Here is a 20,993-nt window from a genome sequence, read left to right on the forward strand (position 1 = left end):
CAAGACAAATCTTTTTGTTCGGGGCAGGGTGTTTTGCTTATATTTGTTTTGATTTTTGTTAGACCTTCTTGCATGAAATAAATATATATTTTTTTTGAAGCATGGGTGATGGTTGGTTAGGCATTTGCAGTCAAATAAAGGTTACAAGGCAACAAGTTCGGGCACCTCACCTACATCTCATCTAGTTTTTGGCTCCTCATGTAGCACCATCTATTCATCGAACCAAAGGAAATAGTATCTATTATTAGATATAATGCAATTATTTATTTACATAATATTTTTCATAAAAAATATTAAACTTATGACATCTCACATGGAACAAATCTAGTACCGCAAGCCCGTAGCAACAGCTAAGTCCAAATCCACCAACATTGGGTGCAATCCAGCCCCCCAACCAGACTTAATACCCTACTTTTCATGATCAAAGCGAGGAGAAAGGTATCAGCTGGAGCATGCCTGCTAAATTTTGAGTTGTGATTAGTTGTCGCTCGGTGTGCTCTAAGGTCGGTGAGAGTTGAAGAGAAATTAAGTTGGTTGAGATTGAGGTAAATTAGAATTGATCAATACTGCGGCCAACATGTAAGAAGTTTACTTGCCGAAAAATTTTTGGCATAGAATTTTTCGATGTTTAAGTCAGAATACCACCGCAACAATATGGAGATTAATGGTCAAATGTTGTAATTGTCTTGTGCGCATGTCGGTTATAATCAAAGGTAAAGAGGCCCTCGATTTTGACTGAAGTTAAAAGACGCTGGCTAACTCGGGCTCTCTTATTGTGCGGGACTACAAGGCCTGATCCATGATTCGTTCCATCTAGAACTTGGCCGGCTGGCTGTCGCGGTCGATCAAGCCAAATAATAACCAGCAGGCAGAATTCCATGTTCTCGGGGTTCATTCAACTTTTCATCGTTAGTCTTTATCCGTCCACGTCTGGCAGGACCACTCAACGAAATATTTCCCCGCCGACGCGCGTCGGTTAGAAGTTGTATCTTTCGCGCGAAAGAAGGATGCTCCTTCCTTTGCGCGAATCCACCGTTGGATTTCCAAGCACAGCTCTCAAAGCGCTCCAAAACCAACATTCTTCCGTCTGCACAGATCGCAACGCGATCACTGATTCATCCAACGATGGAGTCGCGCAAAGGCAGGTGAATCCTTTTTTCGCGCGGAAGGACAAAACCCTTGTCCAAGCGCATCATCATCCGGGCACGTTATCCTTGGCGCTTTTTGCGCTCAACGCCGGTGGCATCCACTTCCTCACCTCCCCATTTGTCCTCGCGGCTGTACCGTGTTATATGGTGAATAGCTTGAGCTCACATCACTCGAGTCCTAAAAAGTGCCGTTCAAGGGTTTCTCGATTCGTCCACAACGCGACAAAAGTCTCGCCCCGTACCATAAATGTCCGATCTTGGATAACCTTCAGTTATAAAATACATTTATGCGGACGGTGACTTGATGTACGCGAGAACAAATCCACGTCTCAAGTTATTCTGCAATCCTCACCGAAACATCGACGGCGGATCGATCGTTCTGCATAAAAACGTTATGCGGTACATATGCTCCCAAGATTTTTCTCACTTATCATGATCCAGCGTGCAACGGACCTTCAGAGCCACGTGTCGGTTTATGTAAGGCTACCAACCGCCATTTGCCGGTTCCTTGGCCGAGCGTCCAATCCTCTTTATTAGCTCCCCTTCATTGCCATCATTTGCGAATTGCGAATTGCGAATTGCGATCTTCTCTCCTCCTCCGGTCTGAAAGCGCTTCCGGTCGCTTTATTTTCCCCCAAATTTCCCGATCTCTTCTTTTTATGGGCTGATTCGGAGAAGGGGAGCATCGGATTAGGGCTCGTTGGATCTCTGGGTAGGGTTTCTCCTCTGCGAGCATCGACCATGCCTTCGGTGCTCGGAGAGTTCCCCTGCAGGTTCGCAAACTTGATCCGCTCGGCCACCTCCTTCCATGGCGGTTCTTGCTCGCATCGCATTAAAAATCTCGAGAAGTGGAGTCTGCGTGGTAATCTGAATCAGCAATAGCTTCCGGGAATGGCGGCGATACGGTTCCTCTAGGATTTTCTTTCCGTTTCTTCTGTCTATTCTATCGTCCAACTCCTAGAAATATCTAGATCTTTTCCTGGATTAGATCTTGGTGTGAGATTTGAGTCTGAGGAGCGTTTGATCTGGATCTGGTTTCTTTTTTCGGTTTTTGGGACGAGAGTGCGAAGTTTTGGCTCGAGGTAATTGCTGATCTCCTTCTATTCCCTGCGTTTTTGTTTTTGGTGCATTTTCATGTTTTCTCTCCCGTATCGCCACTATTTTGCTATTTTTCCTCGTCAACCCCGTTGTTTGAGGTTATCTCCTGAGGATGCGTATACTTTTATCAGTTTTTGAACTTGAAAACTTTTCTGAGCTTCTTTTTTTTTTTTTTTTGCTTTTTAAAATGACGATTATGTTAAAATTGAATTTGGTCCAGCTTTTGCGGTTATTTATTTTGGTTATATGTAGTCTTTCAATTTTTTCTCCATGCATTTTGAAAGAAAGTCTACGTTTCTAGTGTCGAGCTATATGGCACTGATAATTTGTTCATTTCAAAACTATTAGGGAGCAATTATAGGTGATTGTTCTGAAACCAAAAACTAGTGTGGCTTTCAAATTTAGGAAAATATCTAAATTTAGATATTACCAAGCAACGGCCTAATCTCTGGATGTTTGTGTGATTGGGAAGATGTGACTAAATAGCATCAAGGGGACATATACATTTACATAATTTTTTATTTTCTTTTTTGACGACTTAAAATCATACGTTTCTTTGATGTTTGTTTATGTTTTATTCTTTACTTCCCAAGTGTTTAGCCCAAAGTAACTTTTGTGTGGAATAACTTTATTGGTTTTAAGTCCGAAAACTGGAAAATGTGCTCACCTGCTCTATGTGCTGCTTTCTTTAAAACACCCACATCCATCCATTTCCTCACACAGGGAGGTTATTTTCTCATCACTGAGATTCTTTTCCCCCCTTTCTTTTCTCAGTCTCTAAATTATTGTTATGTTGACCTATCAAACTCCGAAGATACTCGTGCGTGAAACCTTGAAACCTTCTCATTTGGTAGTCACTCTAAAAATCTACTAAGGCATAGTCTTCACATACCCAGAAAGCTGAAAATCTCCACTGCGGTGGCACCAAGCAGATACAACTTTTACTTGTTTCTGTGGCATCCAATGGTATTCTGATTTGAGCTGTTGTTATATGCATGTACATATAGTATTCGTATATAACATAATATAACACGCATGCATCAGCAAGCATGTATGTAGGCATCTAAATACTTGAGAGCATCTATTGTTCATAAAATGTGGGTTTTTAGCATTGTCTTTTTGTGCACGTTTGTGTCCAACCAGGAACTGTGTAATCTATTAGATACATTATGCAACCTGTTGCATGTGTGCGCAATATCAATCTCATGAGCCTTGTACCATCTGGGACGTCTACTTGTGAATACTTTATATGAATGCATCAACAGAGTAATAAAGATACCTGGTTCTTAAAAATTACAGGCAATGTTTAGCAAATGTTGATCTACATTTCAACTCTTGTATTTATTTATTTATTTATTCATTTATTACCTTAAAGTATTACACACTCGAATTTTTGACACATTGTAACATGCTGTAGTGAGACTCAATGACACATCAGCAATAGTTCATCTCTTAAAAAAAGCTTAGAGAAGGTGCCTTCTGTTCTTTCAGGTTTCTTGACTCCTGTAAATTCGTGATTCTTTATCTGAACTGTTTACAAGCAACTGGTACTTAGCTAGGTAGAAGAACTAATGCAGCACAGGTTGCAACAGTTGGTTGTCCGATTGATCTTTAAATTCCATTTGCTTGCTTTCAAAGTAGGTCCAGATCAAACATGAGCACCACTTAGATCATGCAATAATGTTAACATTAGAAACTTTGCTACATTTCTCAAATTTAAATACAGAGGACAAGTGCTCTTGCAACTATAAAGAAGTGGAGAAATAAGGTTGGGATGGGACAACATGTGATTTAGGGAATGTAAAATCTGTCTTCTACAAATCAAGGTGGTATGAGGATGGTGTAGGAGAGACAGTATCATGGTTGCGATGGTTGAGGAACAGGTTGGCACTAACTTAGGGCTTGCTTATAGGATTGATGTATGGTTTTATTAGCTACTATTTACATGCAAATTTGTCATCATCATCTAAGCCTTTTCTCATCGAAATGAGATTATCTATTGGAGCATTACTATATTTTGATCCTTAAGACATCCACGATAGCAGATGGAAAATTTAGGATCTAGCTTCCAAACTGAAATGCCTATCAAACTTTTGTTGTCAGCTTATGCAAATTCATAGGAGAACTTTCCAAAAAGTTCTCTCCATTTCACGTGATTAAAAAATTATGCCTTAGTGTAAGCTTTTTACAAACCATTCTTGAAAATGTGCTACTTAAAATAATAATCATTTGAATACTTTATCATATGCAATTTTGCTGCAAAATAATGACCATAACCATCAAGCATGTTCACATCACTGGCTGGGCCTAAGTTCTTGGATTTGTTAATTGCATGTCATTATGGTCAATTATAGTCTTCTTTCATTCCAATCTGGTAAAGACTTCCACAAAAGATGATCCCTGTTTATCTGCCCTGATAAAGGATTGTTGCATCCATTATGTGCTGTAGCAATTAACGTTTGACCGGATATCCATGACTGCCATCTATAGTGATATGCATGAGGCACGCGTGCTGCATGGATGTGCCTGAGCACAACAGTGAATGGCACAACTCTTTTATTTGTCGGCATGTCAATGGATACAGGATAACATGTACTCTTGGATAACAGTAGACCTGTACTATTCAGAAAATTGCTTAATGGTACTTTAATGTCCTCTAGTTCTAATATTCTTCTATTTTGTTTGAGGGACAAGTATCAATCTTTTAATCCTCTGTTGGACTGGACTTCTTTGATTGCCCATGAAAGTAATATGCATGTAATGCATGCATGCTGTACGAAAATGCCTAAATGTTATGCAAAATGTTTTCTGTGAATACGATCATGTGAATGACATGAATACATAGAAATACATGCTTCCGGATATCAGTAGACTGCTTCTATACAAAATAAGAGCAGTGCTACTTCTGTAACGTCCTTTAGCTCTAATCTTCTACTCTTTCTTTTGATGGCCAGTGGTTAAATTTTTTATCTCCTATTTGGATTGTCTCTACTTGGTAAGGTCTATCTCCATGTGATTTTGGTTAGATAGTTATTGCACTTAGAAGTGGTCTACCGGTTAGAACTGTAAGAACTGTAATTTGCCATGTATCTTTAATTAAACATGATCCGTTTCTTGAATGGAAATGCTAAAATCTTCTATTGCTTCCAATAGAAATCACATCTTCTTGAACGAACCACCCTATGCGGACTGCCGTGAGTGCAAGAAAGTTGAACAGATCTCTTGAACAGGAAGCATGGGATGTAATGTTTCTAGATCTGTTTAAAGCATTTATTTGTTTTATAGTCAATTACTACACTTTCTAACAATCTATCAGCATTATTGCATATATAAATGTAGCATTTCTTAGATTTTTTCCCTGTTATTGCATAACTATTTTTTCTATTAGTGTTATCATTTGGATCCTGATGGTACCTCATCTGATACTGCAAGCTTTGTTCTTAATGCTGATTTTCTCAACGACGATCTATGAAGCATAAAACAATGTGTCCTTTGCTATTACTGGATTTTCTTGCTGACAAATTCTCTCTTTATTCTCTCGATCCAGCATGACTGGTGGATTGCCAGCTTATTTATGAATCAGTTGTCTCCTATTATGTAATAGAATTTGATGTAATAATGATATTCATATTAAGTCAAACCATATTAGATGATTTTCATGGCAATATTGTTTAATCTTTTGCTAAATATCATGCCAATTTGAATAAATAAGATGGAACAACTTTTAACAAAAAATGCTCTGACAGTTCTCATTACAATAGCACCTGCATGGACGGTTCCACTCCTCATGCTAGCATGGTGTCTGAAGGTATCGGCTGTGAGACATCTGTATATAGCCTTAGCTGTGAGAAATCACACAGAGAACATAAAGAGGGTACATGTTGCAATATGAAAGGAACTGCTAAAATCACACCTGAGAGGGCTCTCGACGTTTCTTTTGTCAGCGAGGAAGATAACTTCATAGTGCGAGAAGCTGGCACTGTTCCTGGTGCATTCCTGCATGCTTCAAATCTCGGTGGAAGATTATCTGACCCTAATGCAATATCTGATCAAGAAGAAACACGCGATTCAAAAGAGATTGAAACCTGCCAAGAGTCCTGTGGTTCTGTTTCATTGGATGCAAATAAGCTCAAAAGCTTGAACAAATGTGCGACATTTCCATGTTCATCAGAGGCACAATTGGATACTTTGCCAATCAAGGGAAGTAATGAGGAATCAAGCACAGAAGTACAAGGCCAACCTTCCTCCACATTTAAGAGTCCTGCATATTCACGGTCAATGTCTCTGCCCGTAAGTTCCTCTCATCTAATTACTTTTTATTGATTTAACTGGTAACTTCAGCTCTGTAGGTGTACGTGGTGCTTGCTGTCATGTGACTCACCTGTCATTCTTGTTGACTTTCTTGTTGATCTCAAGTTTCATGAGCAGTTCAAGAGAGGTCAATGTTAATCTTAAAAGTGGTTATGACTTATAAGCTATTGTCAAGATTCATATGAATGAATTCTACTCAGTGGACTTTTCTATACTTGTCATGGAACAAATTAATGGCCAAATGATTTAGAAAAAAAAGTATTTTTTTCTCGTTTTTATGTTATGAACTGCAAATAACTCCATGAAAGTTAAGATATACTTGCAACCTCCATTGCCTGTTTGTATTGCATCTGAGACACCATCTGTATGTTGGTCCACATGCATCTTTTGTGTTTTTTAGGAATTTTTTTTAATTTCAAATTGAACTTATATACATTTTATGCATGTAGTCCGATAGTAAGGTTTTCTGTGTTGTTACAAGCAGGTATAATCCTGTCTACAAAATGTGTCAATAATTTATCCATGGCAAGGTTCACCATCTCAGTACCAGACCCCATATTGGTGCTACACTAATACGGTCAGTACGGTACGACACGGAATTTTTCGGCATATCGAGTGTCGGCATGCCACTCGTACCGAGCTTTGTACGCCACTTGTATTGAGTACGGTATCGAACTGGTACTGCATGGTACATTCCGTATCGCTCGGTTCGGGCTGATACGGCAAACCATGATCCATGGTGTCAGTCTTGAAAAGCAGCATATGCTCAGGGTGTGTTTAGGAAGTTTTATATTTGTTATGCCAGATTTATTGATGACACTGTTGTTTTGCTTCAGACTTCTTTGAAGCTTGTTTCTGCCATGAAGGGAGGCCGTGCACAAAATGGGGTCTCCCCTACTGTGAAGCTGCAAGTGAAATGGGCGCCCGAGGTATACGATCCACCTGCCACATCCTTGTCACATACAGTGAAGAAGAGCCATCACCAACGTCCCAAGGCCAAGAAAAAGGACAACCACAAGAACAAGCACAACAAGGGCAGGTCCTCTCGGGGAAGTGGTCTGGAAAGGAAACGTGCAAATCAGAGCAGTATAGGCACTGTGTCCAATCCTTTGGATATGAGGTTCGTTTCCAGCTTGCTTTGTATGGATGGCATTTCTCTGTCATGCATCTGACCCATAGTTTTAAATGCAATATTTATGCGTTCTTCAGGTTCCCAGTTGCTGGAGATAGGTTACTGTTGGATCGATTTGGCAAATCGAACGCGGAAGCCTTAGAGTATGCAGTTAGCACTCGTGAATCCAAGTGCGGCGGCGGCTTCCTGAGGGAGGCACTTGCTAAAGTAAATCTCTCTACAGCTGAGGCCTCTTGAATGGATCCCAGTTTTGGCAATGCCGACGAATTATCATCTTGATGATTGTAGATAAATAATGTATGATGAAAATGCTCGGTGTGTACCTGGTAGTTTTGTTGTGATCGGAAGAACTTGTTGCCACTAAGATTATTAGTGGGTCGAGGACAATAAAGCGGCGGTGATGTTTTATGTTTTTCAAATTTAGAAACTGAACGGTACAAAGTGTATTTTGTGTGTGATGGATGGTGAATGTCTGTCAGGGTGGATGCCTGGCAATTTAGGACCTTTCAGCTGCTTGCTGTAATGCTCGAGTGTTATACAGCATCTTGCCATTTTCTTTCTGCTCAGCTTGTGTATCGTTTTATTGCTTTAAATTATACTGCCTTGGGTTTGTGTTCAGCATGAGGTAGAACATGGAATTGTCTGAAATAATAGTTTGATCCTTTGCTACCCGTTGCAAACAGTGAACAATCGAACTCATGAAAGAAAGATGCTAAAGATCTAGTCGATCCTAGTTATGGTGTTAAAATTGGAATTGGACAGGACACGGTCTAAAGTCGAGGGGTATTTGTTATCTTGTCATCCAGAAATCTATGGATCTTCGGCCATGGCTGTGGGAAGTCAGTCCGTGATGTATGTGCCAGGGTCTGAGGCGGTATGTTTCCTGTGTCGGAGTTTGCATGGAAGAAGAGAAGATCACGACTGTAGAGGGGCCTTGATGACAAGCGAATTGGTCTGGTTCTCTTTAAATTTTTACTGCCTGCCGGAAGGGCCCTGGAGATTTTGTCAGCTGTTGTGAGTGGGACGGCTGTCTGCAGATGGCATCTGCGATCGCTGATGGAAATGCTGCTTTGATGACTGTAGATATGCATGGCATGAATACCCAACGATTGCAAACCAACGTTTATACCCAGGACGTTCTACGGAGTGGGTGAGCGGGTGCGACCAGCAAGTTGATCAGAGTCTTTCACCATTGAGGAAAATGGAGGACGTGATTCATCATTTACCAGCGACCCAAGATTACAAAATTTTAGTTCACAAATCTCCATGAACTGTTGACAGATCCTGACCTTAAACTCCCTTTTGGAACCCAGTTGTTCCATCATCTCACGTCTGTTTGTCCTTTTCAATGAACCTTTGTTTACACCACTCTAGAGAATCCCTTTAGATGGTTAGACACAGTAGGAAAACCTGCAAAGTTTTTATATTACGGCTAAAAAGAGAGTTTCGATGGTTTAAAATAGTGATTTATACCACGGAGATACCACATATCATCCTGAAATTTGGGTTGCAACATGGGTTAAGCCGTTGCAACCTGAACCACCCGTGGTTTGCTGCTGCACTTAAATGTAGTAAACTACTAGGTCCTTCTCGTGTATCTATTGGAATAACATGAACTAATGGCTGCTTTTATCGATTCCCAGTAATTCGGTTTCATAAGGAGGAGAATTTTTTACCTCTGTTCATGTTTCTGGGATGGGTCTAAGAAGACAGCCAGACCCTGCTTGTTGGTAGCATTTCTCCAGTTTAGAATTAAAAAGTCAATCCAATGCAAACAAGAGCAAATGCAGTCTTCAGTCTTATGTAGTATATTCTGCATTTATTTTGACATAATCGTAACTTAAATCACAGCCCCATGCTTTTCCGCTTCCTTGGCCAGTTCCTGTAATATCAAAAAATTGTCATTAGCAAAAGTGTTTGAGAAGGAAATTTAAGCTCAAAATGAAAGAAAAGGATTACATACAACGTATCAATAAAATGACAAGGAGGCCTATTAATCATAAAGGACTCTTTCTAGCAAAGGGATGCAGCAGCTCTGGCACTACATAATGGGTATCAACTTGACTGGTTGATCATGTTGTCCAAAAATGTAAATTTTGTCATTTTATTTGGTTCAGGCTGTCAAAGTATTTGCTGTCTATGCAGCAAAGGAAACAATGTTTGCAGTAGTCAAAAAGAGAGTACAAAGTCGACCTTCAAGTTTCAACTCAGATAAGAAATGTCTAAGATAATCCACAGGTGAAGAACTACAGTTTGAAAGAGATGCTATAATGTTTGCATGGCCAAGAATAGCATTTATTTTAATTTCACATGCCATGTGGAACTGCACATACTGAACATAATATACTCGATGTGATTGTGCAGCAGGCACAGTTTGAAAGAGTTTAAAAGCTTACCAACAGACACATGGATTTCAATAGTCCCATGGGCCTCTCCAGCCAGCCTGAGATAATTACTAGCCACAGCCCTGAGAAAAAGAAAAGCTTTGAGGCTTAAGAAAACTGATGTAGAAGATCTTAATAAATGAGTGATGAATAATGATTAAAAAGAAAATCTGTGCAATATATAATGATAAGATGCAACAGAATCCAGGTATGTATGATATTTATCATTCATGTGCCAGTTTTTGCAACACAATATTCAAGGGAAAATAAATGCAGAAGCATCCAAGGCTTTTAAATAATATTGAGGAAGGAAAAAGGTGATATGATGCCCCAGGCAAATATATTTGGTTAGTCAAGATTTTTAGCTCCCTCCCTTCTGCCTTTACTCATCAATTATGATGCATGAAATTTATAACAAGATGCTCAGAGGGCTTTTTTTTTTTTTGCAGCAGAAAAGTTACCAATTTGTTAGCAGACATTAAACATAAATGCAATAAAGGATCTGCTGTTGCTATTATTTTGTTTTGGTGCATAACAGACATGCCAATACTTTTTGTGTTGGTTCTGAATCATCCAAATCACAAATAGTTGAGGAAAAATTGCCATTAAGTTTCATGATGTGTTTGTGAGACACCGCTCTTTCATCATTTTGTTCTACTACTTTATGGTATCATAGTCGCACATTCTAGCCGTGAAACTTTTTGATTCTACTCAGCTTCAGTGTTCTTTTCTGCTTGGGAGCAACTACTCAATATGACTGGCAATAGACCAAAGAAATAAATTCTTGAGAGAGGTTGAATTCATTACTAAAACATGTCTCTTAATCTCCTCAATATGGATGAATCTAATCCAAACAAATCCAAAACTTCCTCCTAGATCAAATGTTTATGATGTTCACAATTCTTGTATACCGTGTCTCAACAACTAGAGTTCCTTATCTACTCTCAACCTGTCAACCACTATTTAACCACTAAACCACCAGAAGATATCTTTTCCCTACTTTAGCAGCCCAATTTTCTTCTCCTCAAACTTATTGGTGCATATGCTTCGTTAGATGTACTTCTAAACATAGCTTCTCACCTCACACCCCTAGTAATAAATATAAATCTGCAATTACAAGAAAATAAAAAAAGAATCTAATAAATTCACAATTCTTTTGCTGTGAAATGTTTTCGTTGAATTTCTTGTGCCACTAATTCGATACCAGCTGATAGTCTCATGCTATTATCTTCAATTCCCTCATGTCCCCTAAACTGTCAAAATGGATAAAATTATGGCATCACAAAAATGTCCACATCAGTTCTTTTCTCTTCATGCTATTGACTGTGCAGTCAACACAAATTCATGCAAAGAACTGCAATCAATTAAACCGTAGAAGACTAAAAGTGCTAATGATCTCATCTTGTGGAGAGTTGCTCAACAGAAGGCGCAAATTATGCTAACGGCCAAAATGAAATTCTCATTCTGAATATGATATCAAGCTTTTCTCAAACCTGTCAAATGGAAGTGGCTGGCCATTGTTCATTAGTGGAATATCTCCAAGGGATATGTGAAGCTCATTTGGATTGAAATGGACACCTGCGTAGCCAACAGCACATGCAATGCGACCCCAATTTGGATCTCTACCATATACAGCAGCCTAAGTGGAAATTATAGATCTTCAATTAATGTTTTAAAATAGCTAAAATAACAGTGCAACAATTACTGGCAACAAAATATAATCTAGTTGTAAGCTCACTCCCTTTAAAATCAAGAAGTGAAAAACGCCTTAACATAGAAGACGTACTTTTACAAGTGAAGAAGATGCTACCGAGCGAGCAATCTTTGCTGCTTCTGCCTCATTATTTGCACCAGTCACAGAAACCTATGGACCATTCAATTTTGTCTGTATAAAGTGATTGCTGTTTCTATTTTTTATCGAACATTTTGAAAGAAACCAATCGAAATGAATTACATGCATCAAATCATAAACAAGTATGAAAGAGAGCCAACTGGGCTATGTTTATAATATCATGCAGCTTTCATCCATCTTTTCGAAATCATAGTGCTAATACATTATATATAAATGTGCTAATTATAAATGGATTTCTGTCATTGCATGAAACCTCAATTAAGCATGTCGCACCCTCACCATCCCATGCTATTGATTTTGCAAGACCTTGCATCACCTGGAAAGGAAATAAGAGTTCCATACCATTAGATAAGTAATAGCTGCATATTCTGCATATGAAATAAAATAAATTTAATTGCAAAAGCAAGAACAAATGCAACAGAACATCAATTAGCACTTATAGACTGAAACAACAAAAGGAATTATAAGACAACAAACCCATGGTACCATTTAATTCCAATGGGCATTATAACAGAAATACACACATAAATGGGTGCCTCGTCAAGAAACTAGATGAACAACTTACAGCCTGTTGGACATCAATATGTAATTGAATGTAAGCAGACTTTTTCGCCTAAATTTTAGTTTTATTCTCTCAATAAACTAAGTTTTTTAGACTAACATATTTATAATTGGCTTATTTTGCAGCTTGTGATAAACATATGGAAGTTAGTTTTCTTTAAAATATATAATACTTATCTTGCCTCAAGAAACAATCACTAAATCCTCCTTGTACAGGGATACTCAAGCAAATTCTCATAGAGCAAGATGATTTGTAAAAGTAAAAAAAGGGTTTTCCACTGGACTCATTTTTATGATTTCTTCCCTCATATTGTGCCATAGAGATGCTCTAATAAGTGGAATATGGAATGCTATCTCCCCCACCATCATGTTTACTAGTATAAAATGTGTCTAGATCAATTGAGCATTAGATGCTTAGCAATCATGCAAATCAAGGTACTTTTCCTATTTTTCTCATAGCTGGTGACTTCATTTCATGTTGCTTTACTAGGTGCACAAGTGGAGGAATGAAGTTTAAGACATCACACATGGAATTCATATCATGCAATCATATGGTTTTACAAGATAGTTAAGGTGCAAATTATATTTTTAAAAATCAAAACTGTGGGAGCAAGGAGGGCCCATTAAAATGAGCAAAGTAGACATTGGGATGTTGAGATGGACGCATGTTAGTGGTAGGAGGGATAGAATCGTGACACTACTTAAAAGGAAGGTTAAATTTGGCAACAGAAGAGAATAAAGTAATAAAAAAAATAAATTGTCTAGTCCCAATGTGGTTAGGCCACAGATGGCCACAATGAGGTGAAATCTTGAGTATGTGTTAGGGAATGGAAAAGAGCAAGACAAATGAAGGTAAAAACGGACACACAAGAGATTTACAGACCATCAATATGTCATACATGATTCTGGATTGGAACTAATAGAAAATTCGAATCCACACAGGAGAGAGCTTGATGGGAAATGAAGCCAGTTGGATTTGCATGGATAACAAAATCTTTATGCAAGGGCTCTTATTCCACTCATTCCAAACCTGTTTTCTTATACTGTTAATGAGGAGTGTAATTTGACAAGCAAATGTCATAATAATGCAAAAATATAATTATCTGCTAATGGGGAGCTGCTGGCTCACAAAGTATACTTGGATAGGTCATAGCATATGATGTAATAGATGAGCATGTGGTTATGTAAATATGGTGCAATACAATTTGTAGTAGGCATCTTCAACACCAACAAAAACCCACTTCTCCAAACATTTACAGTGCATCAGAGACCGGTTTGCAAGTTTGCCTAGCAGTTACTGAAGACCAACGTGGTAAGAGATTTACAAAGGAATTTTTTTTTTAGCTGCTTAGTTGATTGGCAAGATAACATTTGGGAGAAGTCTGCTTTTAGACAAATTTTTTTTGGCGATCTAATTCACAGTTAGAATATCACTTTGCAAAAGATTGAGTAGAAAATATGGGAGATTACCCTACTCAAATTGTGCTTGGTACTTTTGGATACTTCTGATAGATTCTAGTATATTTGCATCCTTATGTGTACTCTTTATCCTAGCAAACCCTTTTTTTTGGTAGGAAATATGAGCCTGGTCTCGCAAACAATAAAATAGAAAAGAATAATAAGAAAACATGAAAATAAGGCTACATTGATATAATGAAATCCACTCTCATGAGATCGAACAATGCCTGTGGCCATCCATCAGTCACTAGGTTAGAAAACTTTAGTTACTAATGCATTACTATGTGGATGCTCAAGTAAAAAATCAAATAGACCCTACTATATCTACATCTAAAAATTTACCTACATCCATATTTATATAAACACACTATATATGTATACACATATCAATAATGTGATTCCTTCTGCTACATGTTAAGTTTTGTTATGTCCATACCTTCTCACTTGTATGCAATTTCTAATTTTTGACCAGTCCACAGGTTTCTATTTGGCTTAAAGAGACAAAACTAAAACAATAAAAGTCTTGCTCTATCTATTGCAGAGGTGATATAGATATCTGAACGAGTTATTACAAAAATATCACTTCAAGAAGACAATATTGAAATTATCATGCTTCGCGCTCTCTATTTTGATAACAGTATCCAACAAAGGCACCGATTAATGTTTTAACCCATCAATCTCCACAGCTAAAATGAATACGAGTAAACAGGCAATTTAGTGTCAGTGTTATAATGCGATAGAACAAAGATCATCTTCATGTAAAAAAAAACAACAGCTAAGAAAACTCACTGCATCCAAGCATGCTTGTAGTTGAAGAGCTTCATAGCTATTAAGTGAAGAAATTTTGGCTGAGCCAGACATTCCACTAGCCAAAGCAATAACAGAATCATTGGTACTTGTATCTCCATCTACCTTCAACAAGACACCAGTCTACTGAGTTAGGTGCTAAACTAACACCAAATGCATGAACACATCCACCAGACACCAATCCAATGATGGAATGGAATAAATGAAATAATATTTAGTTTCCATATTGATGATCGGGCTACAGCTACTTGGCTAAAGCTTAAGCACAAATTATAAAATCAACAGATAACAGAGACAGATCTATCTTTTTTTTGGTTTCCTTTTTGTTTTTCTCCCAAGAGAACAGAGCAGAGGGGAGAATAGATAGATGAATGAGGACAAAAATGGAAAGAAGAGATCTAGACAACAAGGATCCTGTCAAAACTAGCACAACATCGATTTGCAGAATGCAGGAAGTCAAGGACTGCAAGCCAATATAAGATTCATGCAACCAAATGGTAATAGACGAGTTCCAAAAATAAACACTATTTAACATCAACCATGAACATAGGCAGCTCAAAGTTACAAACTTCAACAAGGCACGAAGCACAGAACATTCCAGCAAGCCTGCATGCCAACTAAACAACACCCAATAAACCAAAAATTACTTGTCCAATATTCATTTGCTTCTTGTCCCATGAGACCATTTACTGCACAGTCAGTCTGCACTGATCAGATAGTTAAATCTAGAATTTTTTTTATCAAAGTCCCCTTGATTGAAAAAGCTTTTGGAAGCTGATGCTGTATCCTGAGAAAATGAAAGCATCATTACTTACTGTTATTTGATTGAAACTTCTGTTCACTGACATTTGCACCATTTCTCTCCAAATATTGCTTGTCACAAGCGCATCGGTTGTTACCACCTATAACATCAATTAGTAACCATAGATTTCACTCAGGAGATGCATTGACATGGTAGAGAGAGAGAGACAGAGAAAGAGATGTGACATACACCAAGCATTGTTGCCATATTTGGATGAATCATACCAGAACCCTTTGCCATTCCCCCTATTCTTATTGGCACCCCTGCAACCTTATTCATTCAAAGAGTTTGATAGATGATCAAGCTAACTTGCACCAATTTTTGGAGCATAAATAACTGCAATGAACTTACTACTTCCAAATCAGAATATTCTTCCACACTATCATAATAGTCAATAGTTAAATTATAATATTAAACTACGGAAGAAACCAGTAGTTCATACCTCAGTTTCAACAGCTACACTCTTGCTTACAAGGTCAGTGGTAGTAATGGCTATAGCCGCAGACTCTGCTCTGCGGAGGTAGAGAGACAATGTAAGCTAAAACTTTACCAGGAGAGCAAAATACCTGAGGCTAGAACATATTAAATATCTCAAACCATTACACAGGATGCCTCTTATAAATGCTTTAAGAAACTTTTTAGAAAACCTAATGGATAATCTGGGTCTGAAATGGTGAAACTTGTATTTTCCTTTTTTTTTCGGCTAGAACTTCTATTACCTATTACCCAAGCAATTAATATACTTATATTGCACATTATGAAAGTCTTATTGTTTCTGTTACACCCCAAATCTGGGACATAACACAGCCATACTACCAAGCGGTACAACCCACGATAACACGAAGCCAAATATTTCATTTAACTTCCAAATTCATTTCAAACGGAATATAATAAATAAAAGTTTAATTTCATTATCCTTTAAATGCAACCAATACTGGTTTAGAACGTCTAAATCCAAACATAAATACCAAACCTATAATTCTCAATATTCAGAAAATCATTGACTACAAAAATATAGTCAATTTAAAATACTAAAATTCTTCTACAAAATTGTCAAACTTGCTAGCATGAAACACCAAGCCTGTACCATCCTTCGTTCCTATCAATTCTATTCGTCTGAAATGAGAAAAAATAAAAATAGAAATATATGAAAAACACAACTTAGTAAGTAAATCTTTCACTACTTTACCGGATCAAGCATAAGTTTTTACATGAAACAATAAATCATTTAGAGAAAATAACTACCATTAAAAAAATATTTCATAATAACAGTATAATGCCTATAGTCATATCTTTCTTAAAATAAAATTTTTTAAGTCATATTTTCTTAAATCATACATGAATAAATTGCTGAGAGACTATAAAGAGTTTGTAGTCCATAATTAAATTTTAATAGTAGAATAATCATGAAATTATTTTTTTCATAACAAAATATAAATTTCATAAATATGGAGTTCATAGTTCATAAATAGTGCTTAATGATAAAATAATCATGAAATCATTATTTCACAATAAATCATGAGTTTCATAATATTATATGCTTGATCCTTGATTTTAAGCAAACATGATATCATCAACATTTAATATTATTTTTGTATTTTCTTAATACTAGGAAATAGGTGAAAATTTGAAAACTAATAAAGGATGCTTGGGTTACTTACCTCTTCCGTCTTAGACCTTCAAACTTCACTAGGCGAACCTACTAAACCTATTTAAAACTATTAAGAGTAAGATTAATTCCCATTCAATAACTTTAATAGATTGAAATAAGACAAAGAAAATGGTTGGCCGAATGATGGTGGCCAGGTTAGGTCAGGTCTAAGCAACTCAATCAATGAATCATAGGGTATAGACTCAATTAGGGCCAAAGTTGTTTGATAGGGTTCATCATCAATGGGTTCCAGGGACACTTAACAAGCCGGAGTGATCGATCCAGTAGGCGGCCCAGGCACTAGGACAATTTAGAGCCTCTTTGCGAGGCCGGTCTAGCGAACTGGGCCTTGGCCAGGCCATCAAAGTTTCACTGATGGCTTTTAGCATTTCTTATAGTTTCTTCATAGCACAAACTGAGATGTTGTTGTGATTCATGGACTCTTCTTTACATCCATAAATTTGTGAAACAACTATTTACGAAAGAGAAGCAAAAATTTAGAATATAAGGAAGCTTCTATATTCCAAAAGTTACAAAATAAAATTTTACTGGCAGGCTCAATTATCAGGAGCTGTGCTATTCAATCAAACATAAAAAGGAATACAGGGAGAAATACCCCTCAACAGTTGATGATAGTGAATTAACAAGTACTGGGAGTGAATTAAGAAGAGCCCCCTGCAGACATACAATCAAGCATTAATTGGAAGAAGACAGAAATTCCAGAGAAGCAGAAACTTGCTGAGCATTTTTTTTAAAAAAAATGACAACATATATTTCAGGACAAGGCACAAATCAGATATTAGATTTTTTTTGAAAAGAATCGAAATAGTTGGATATAGAGACTTACAACATGAAGCTTTGCAGAAATTTCATAGAGAACTTTAAACATACACTTATCCTATATATGCTGCTGTACCTTCTTTATTCTTTGACCAATAACACCAGTGGATTGAATCAATACTGCTTCTGGTCTCACTTGGAGAAGCTGCAGCAGAAACATAACAAAATATCCGCAAAGCTCGTATAGTTAATATGAGGTACAGAATGGATAGTTAATATAGTAAATGGAGAACCTCAGCAACAGTGCTTGCACATTCTACTGCATCCTGATAGCCTGCATCACCCTGTGATATGCCAAACATTAATTTAGCCTCATTTGATGAACTCAGTTGTAGAAGTAAGATTTAATGTACAGAACAGCATTCTAATACATCAGTACATAGAAACTAACAAAACTGATGCATGCACTTACTGTAGCAGCGTTTGCTTGCCCAGCATTTACCAATACTGCACGTGCCTGGAAAATTTGCAAAATTGTGAACTTGATAAATTTTTATGAAGAAAGGAAAGTGGATCAGAATCGATTAATAACAATCATAAAGGAAACTATCAGAATCTGTCTTATCTGCCAGTTAGCCCTATTAACAAAAGAGGATCTTCCACCTCTTTGCTTCATATTAGCAAGCTCATCAACCAGCATATCAAATTAACTCAACCAACTGGGGTAGAAATCACATACCAATGTGGAAGTTTCAAGTACATGCCTACAGTAGACAACTGGTGCAGCTGCAACAATATTTGTAGTAAAAGTTCCTGAAACGATAGAGGCTTGCGATGATTAAAGCTTCTTCACTTGATCATTGATAGAAAAAGAATATTTTACTTGTTAACAGCGTTAGAAACTCAACATGAACACACAATTCTAGAACTTGCTAACAGTGACATGAGCAAACCTATAATTAGACAGACAGAACTAGCAATCTTAGCAAATAACAGCTGACAAAAAGAAGGATGTCTCCAGACATGACAGCTTATTTTAGTCCATAGACATGCAGATTTTTGTCATGCACCTTAATTTATTGCTAGGGTGGGAATGACATTGTAGCATAGTGAGGACTCCTACTAACCCGCAGCAACTGCATCCACATCACATGTCACCAGAGCCAGGTCAGGTTTCTGTCCTTTTGCCCGCAACCCACCATACATGCCTGCAGCATTGAATCCTTTTGGAGAAGTAACACCACCAGGTACCTACAACTTAATTGAAGCTAGCATTAAGTAAAAGCTCATGATACACTCACGAGACATCAGCTGCAATGGATTGACCATTACAGAATCTCCTCTTACAAAAAAGGTTTAGGCTTGTGAAGTTTCATAATTATTTGTGCTTTAGATGATGTTTCTGGCGATTAGCTACTTGAACATATATGGTTCGAGTAATTCAGTAGTCTTTCTTCCTCGTAGCCAGTAGCCTATTGCCAATGTCTCTGTCTCATTGATTAGACCTCAAGGCTCCGAGGAGAAAAAGAGTTTCGGCAAACCAACCAACCATTGTTTGTGCCATTGATGGAAGCTGGAAGGAAACTCGGCATGACAAGGAATGACCAATGCAGAATTTTATTAACTGGAAAAAAAAGATCGATAAGAGATCACCTGGAAAGCCGTTATGATCTCTTCCTAAGGATTACCCATAAGCTTCTGGGGTTTCGACCTTAGGGTCCAAGATTACTGTAAGGGGAGGATAAAAAGATCATCTCTTTCAAGAGGGGAAAGAACCTACCTGCTTCCATGGTCCATCGGGAAGAAGAATCGGCGACGCGGAAATGTATCCAGAGGCTGTATCAGTTTTCGAACAGATGACAGTGGAAACCCTAGCTTGACGCCAACAAGATCCATACAAGCTCCAGCTCTGAAATTAAGAATGTATATATATAAAAAAAGGCCATTGACAACCGCGAAGAAATAAAAGGAGATGCGGGATTATGTCACCTCTGAGCGAGGGATTTCAGGAACTCGGGTGGAGATCGGGTGATTTAGGGCAAAAGCCATCTCAGAAGTCGTCGTTGGAGAAATAGAATTGGGGACGAGAGATCGTTCTTCGGGTTAAGAAGCCAAGACTCTCTTGTTCTCGTCGATCATCCCTTCTTGGCTTTCTTTGTGTTTAGCTTAGGAGCAAAGGCGAAGATGAGGAGAGGGACGACGGCTCTACAGTGATGAGAGTGACAACCAGAGTACTGGAGCGGAGAGTGGAGGGAGCCGGCGGCATATATTCCACTGTCTAGCTCTGCTTTGGGGAGCGGCGGAATAAAAGGGAATGCGACGCTGCAAGTTGTCCGGCGGAGACTGACCTGAAGTCCATATGTCCGATTTCCAATTACGACGCGACCCAAACCGGCCAAACGTTTGCACAAATGCGATCTTTCGAGCCGTGGTTTTCCAATTTTTTGCCCGCGGAATCAATGGATCAACCCTGGACATCACTCACTCTTCGCCGCCCATAAAAACAAAAAAACAAAGAAAATGTTTGGATACCGACTAATTATACAAAAAAATTCTGAATTATTTTAAAAAAATATTTTTTATAAATTTTAGTACAGTATGATTACACCATCGAATTTTTAAATTTGTCCAATTGAAACTTTGACCATGAATTTGGTCCGACTGTCATGACGAAATTGTCACGTGATAGCTTATTTAACTGCTTCTGATCATAATTATAATATTCTTTGAATTATTATAAATTTTTAAATTATTTTTATTTTTTTTGACTGGATGACTTCTAGTTGCTTTGGTATAATTTTAGTCCTTTTTTCCCTCCTCTGGATGGATGTCTATTTGTTAAAAAAAAGAAAAAAAAATCAGTGGCTTGAATTCATGAGCGTGTGTGTTACGGAGGGATCTAACTGCATTTTATTCTTGCAATAGAAGAATTGAAAGGCTGAAATCTTTTATGCGTGTCATATATAAACATGAGAATTGGTAAGACAAATTTGTCAACAATCCGATCTT

At 37.7% G+C, this 20,993-nt stretch overlaps 2 protein-coding genes across 4 annotated transcripts; one reads left to right on the forward strand and one right to left on the reverse strand.

Moving 5' to 3' along the window:
- Positions 1-1,702: 1,702 nt before the first annotated feature.
- On the forward strand, positions 1,703-8,255 carry LOC103720010. 2 transcript variants are annotated; one of them, XM_008809522.4, is made up of 4 exons: positions 1,703-2,230; positions 5,993-6,536; positions 7,394-7,677; positions 7,767-8,255. In XM_008809522.4, exons 2-4 carry the CDS (start codon positions 6,015-6,017, stop codon positions 7,924-7,926), a joined length of 966 nt encoding a protein of 321 aa, XP_008807744.2. In that variant the 5' UTR covers positions 1,703-2,230; positions 5,993-6,014; the 3' UTR covers positions 7,927-8,255. The 2 variants fall into 2 exon arrangements, with proteins under 2 accessions (XP_008807744.2, XP_008807745.2); XM_008809523.4 differs by having other exon boundaries at positions 1,705-2,230; positions 6,008-6,536.
- A 1,029-nt stretch (positions 8,256-9,284) lies between these two features.
- On the reverse strand, positions 9,285-20,403 carry LOC103720013 (arginine biosynthesis bifunctional protein ArgJ, chloroplastic). 2 transcript variants are annotated; one of them, XR_005514596.1, is made up of 18 exons: positions 19,974-20,403; positions 19,765-19,893; positions 19,112-19,235; positions 18,724-18,797; positions 18,457-18,501; positions 18,278-18,328; positions 18,121-18,189; positions 17,821-17,879; positions 15,996-16,065; positions 15,743-15,823; positions 15,567-15,653; positions 14,734-14,856; positions 12,179-12,241; positions 11,860-11,937; positions 11,567-11,712; positions 10,086-10,156; positions 9,410-9,571; positions 9,285-9,379 (listed from the first exon to the last, which is right to left on the reverse strand). XR_005514596.1 is itself a non-coding variant. In XM_008809525.4 (17 exons), the coding sequence occupies exons 1-17, from the start codon at positions 20,031-20,033 to the stop codon at positions 9,489-9,491; spliced, it is 1,413 nt and encodes a 470-aa protein (XP_008807747.2). In that variant the 5' UTR covers positions 20,034-20,403; the 3' UTR covers positions 9,297-9,488. The 2 variants fall into 2 exon arrangements, 1 of the variants encoding a protein (XP_008807747.2); XM_008809525.4 differs by having other exon boundaries at positions 9,297-9,571.
- Between the last annotated feature and the right edge of the window lie 590 nt (positions 20,404-20,993).

This window comes from Phoenix dactylifera, chromosome 13 (genome assembly GCF_009389715.1).
Source record: "Phoenix dactylifera cultivar Barhee BC4 chromosome 13, palm_55x_up_171113_PBpolish2nd_filt_p, whole genome shotgun sequence".
NCBI classification, from domain to species: domain Eukaryota; kingdom Viridiplantae; phylum Streptophyta; class Magnoliopsida; order Arecales; family Arecaceae; genus Phoenix; species Phoenix dactylifera.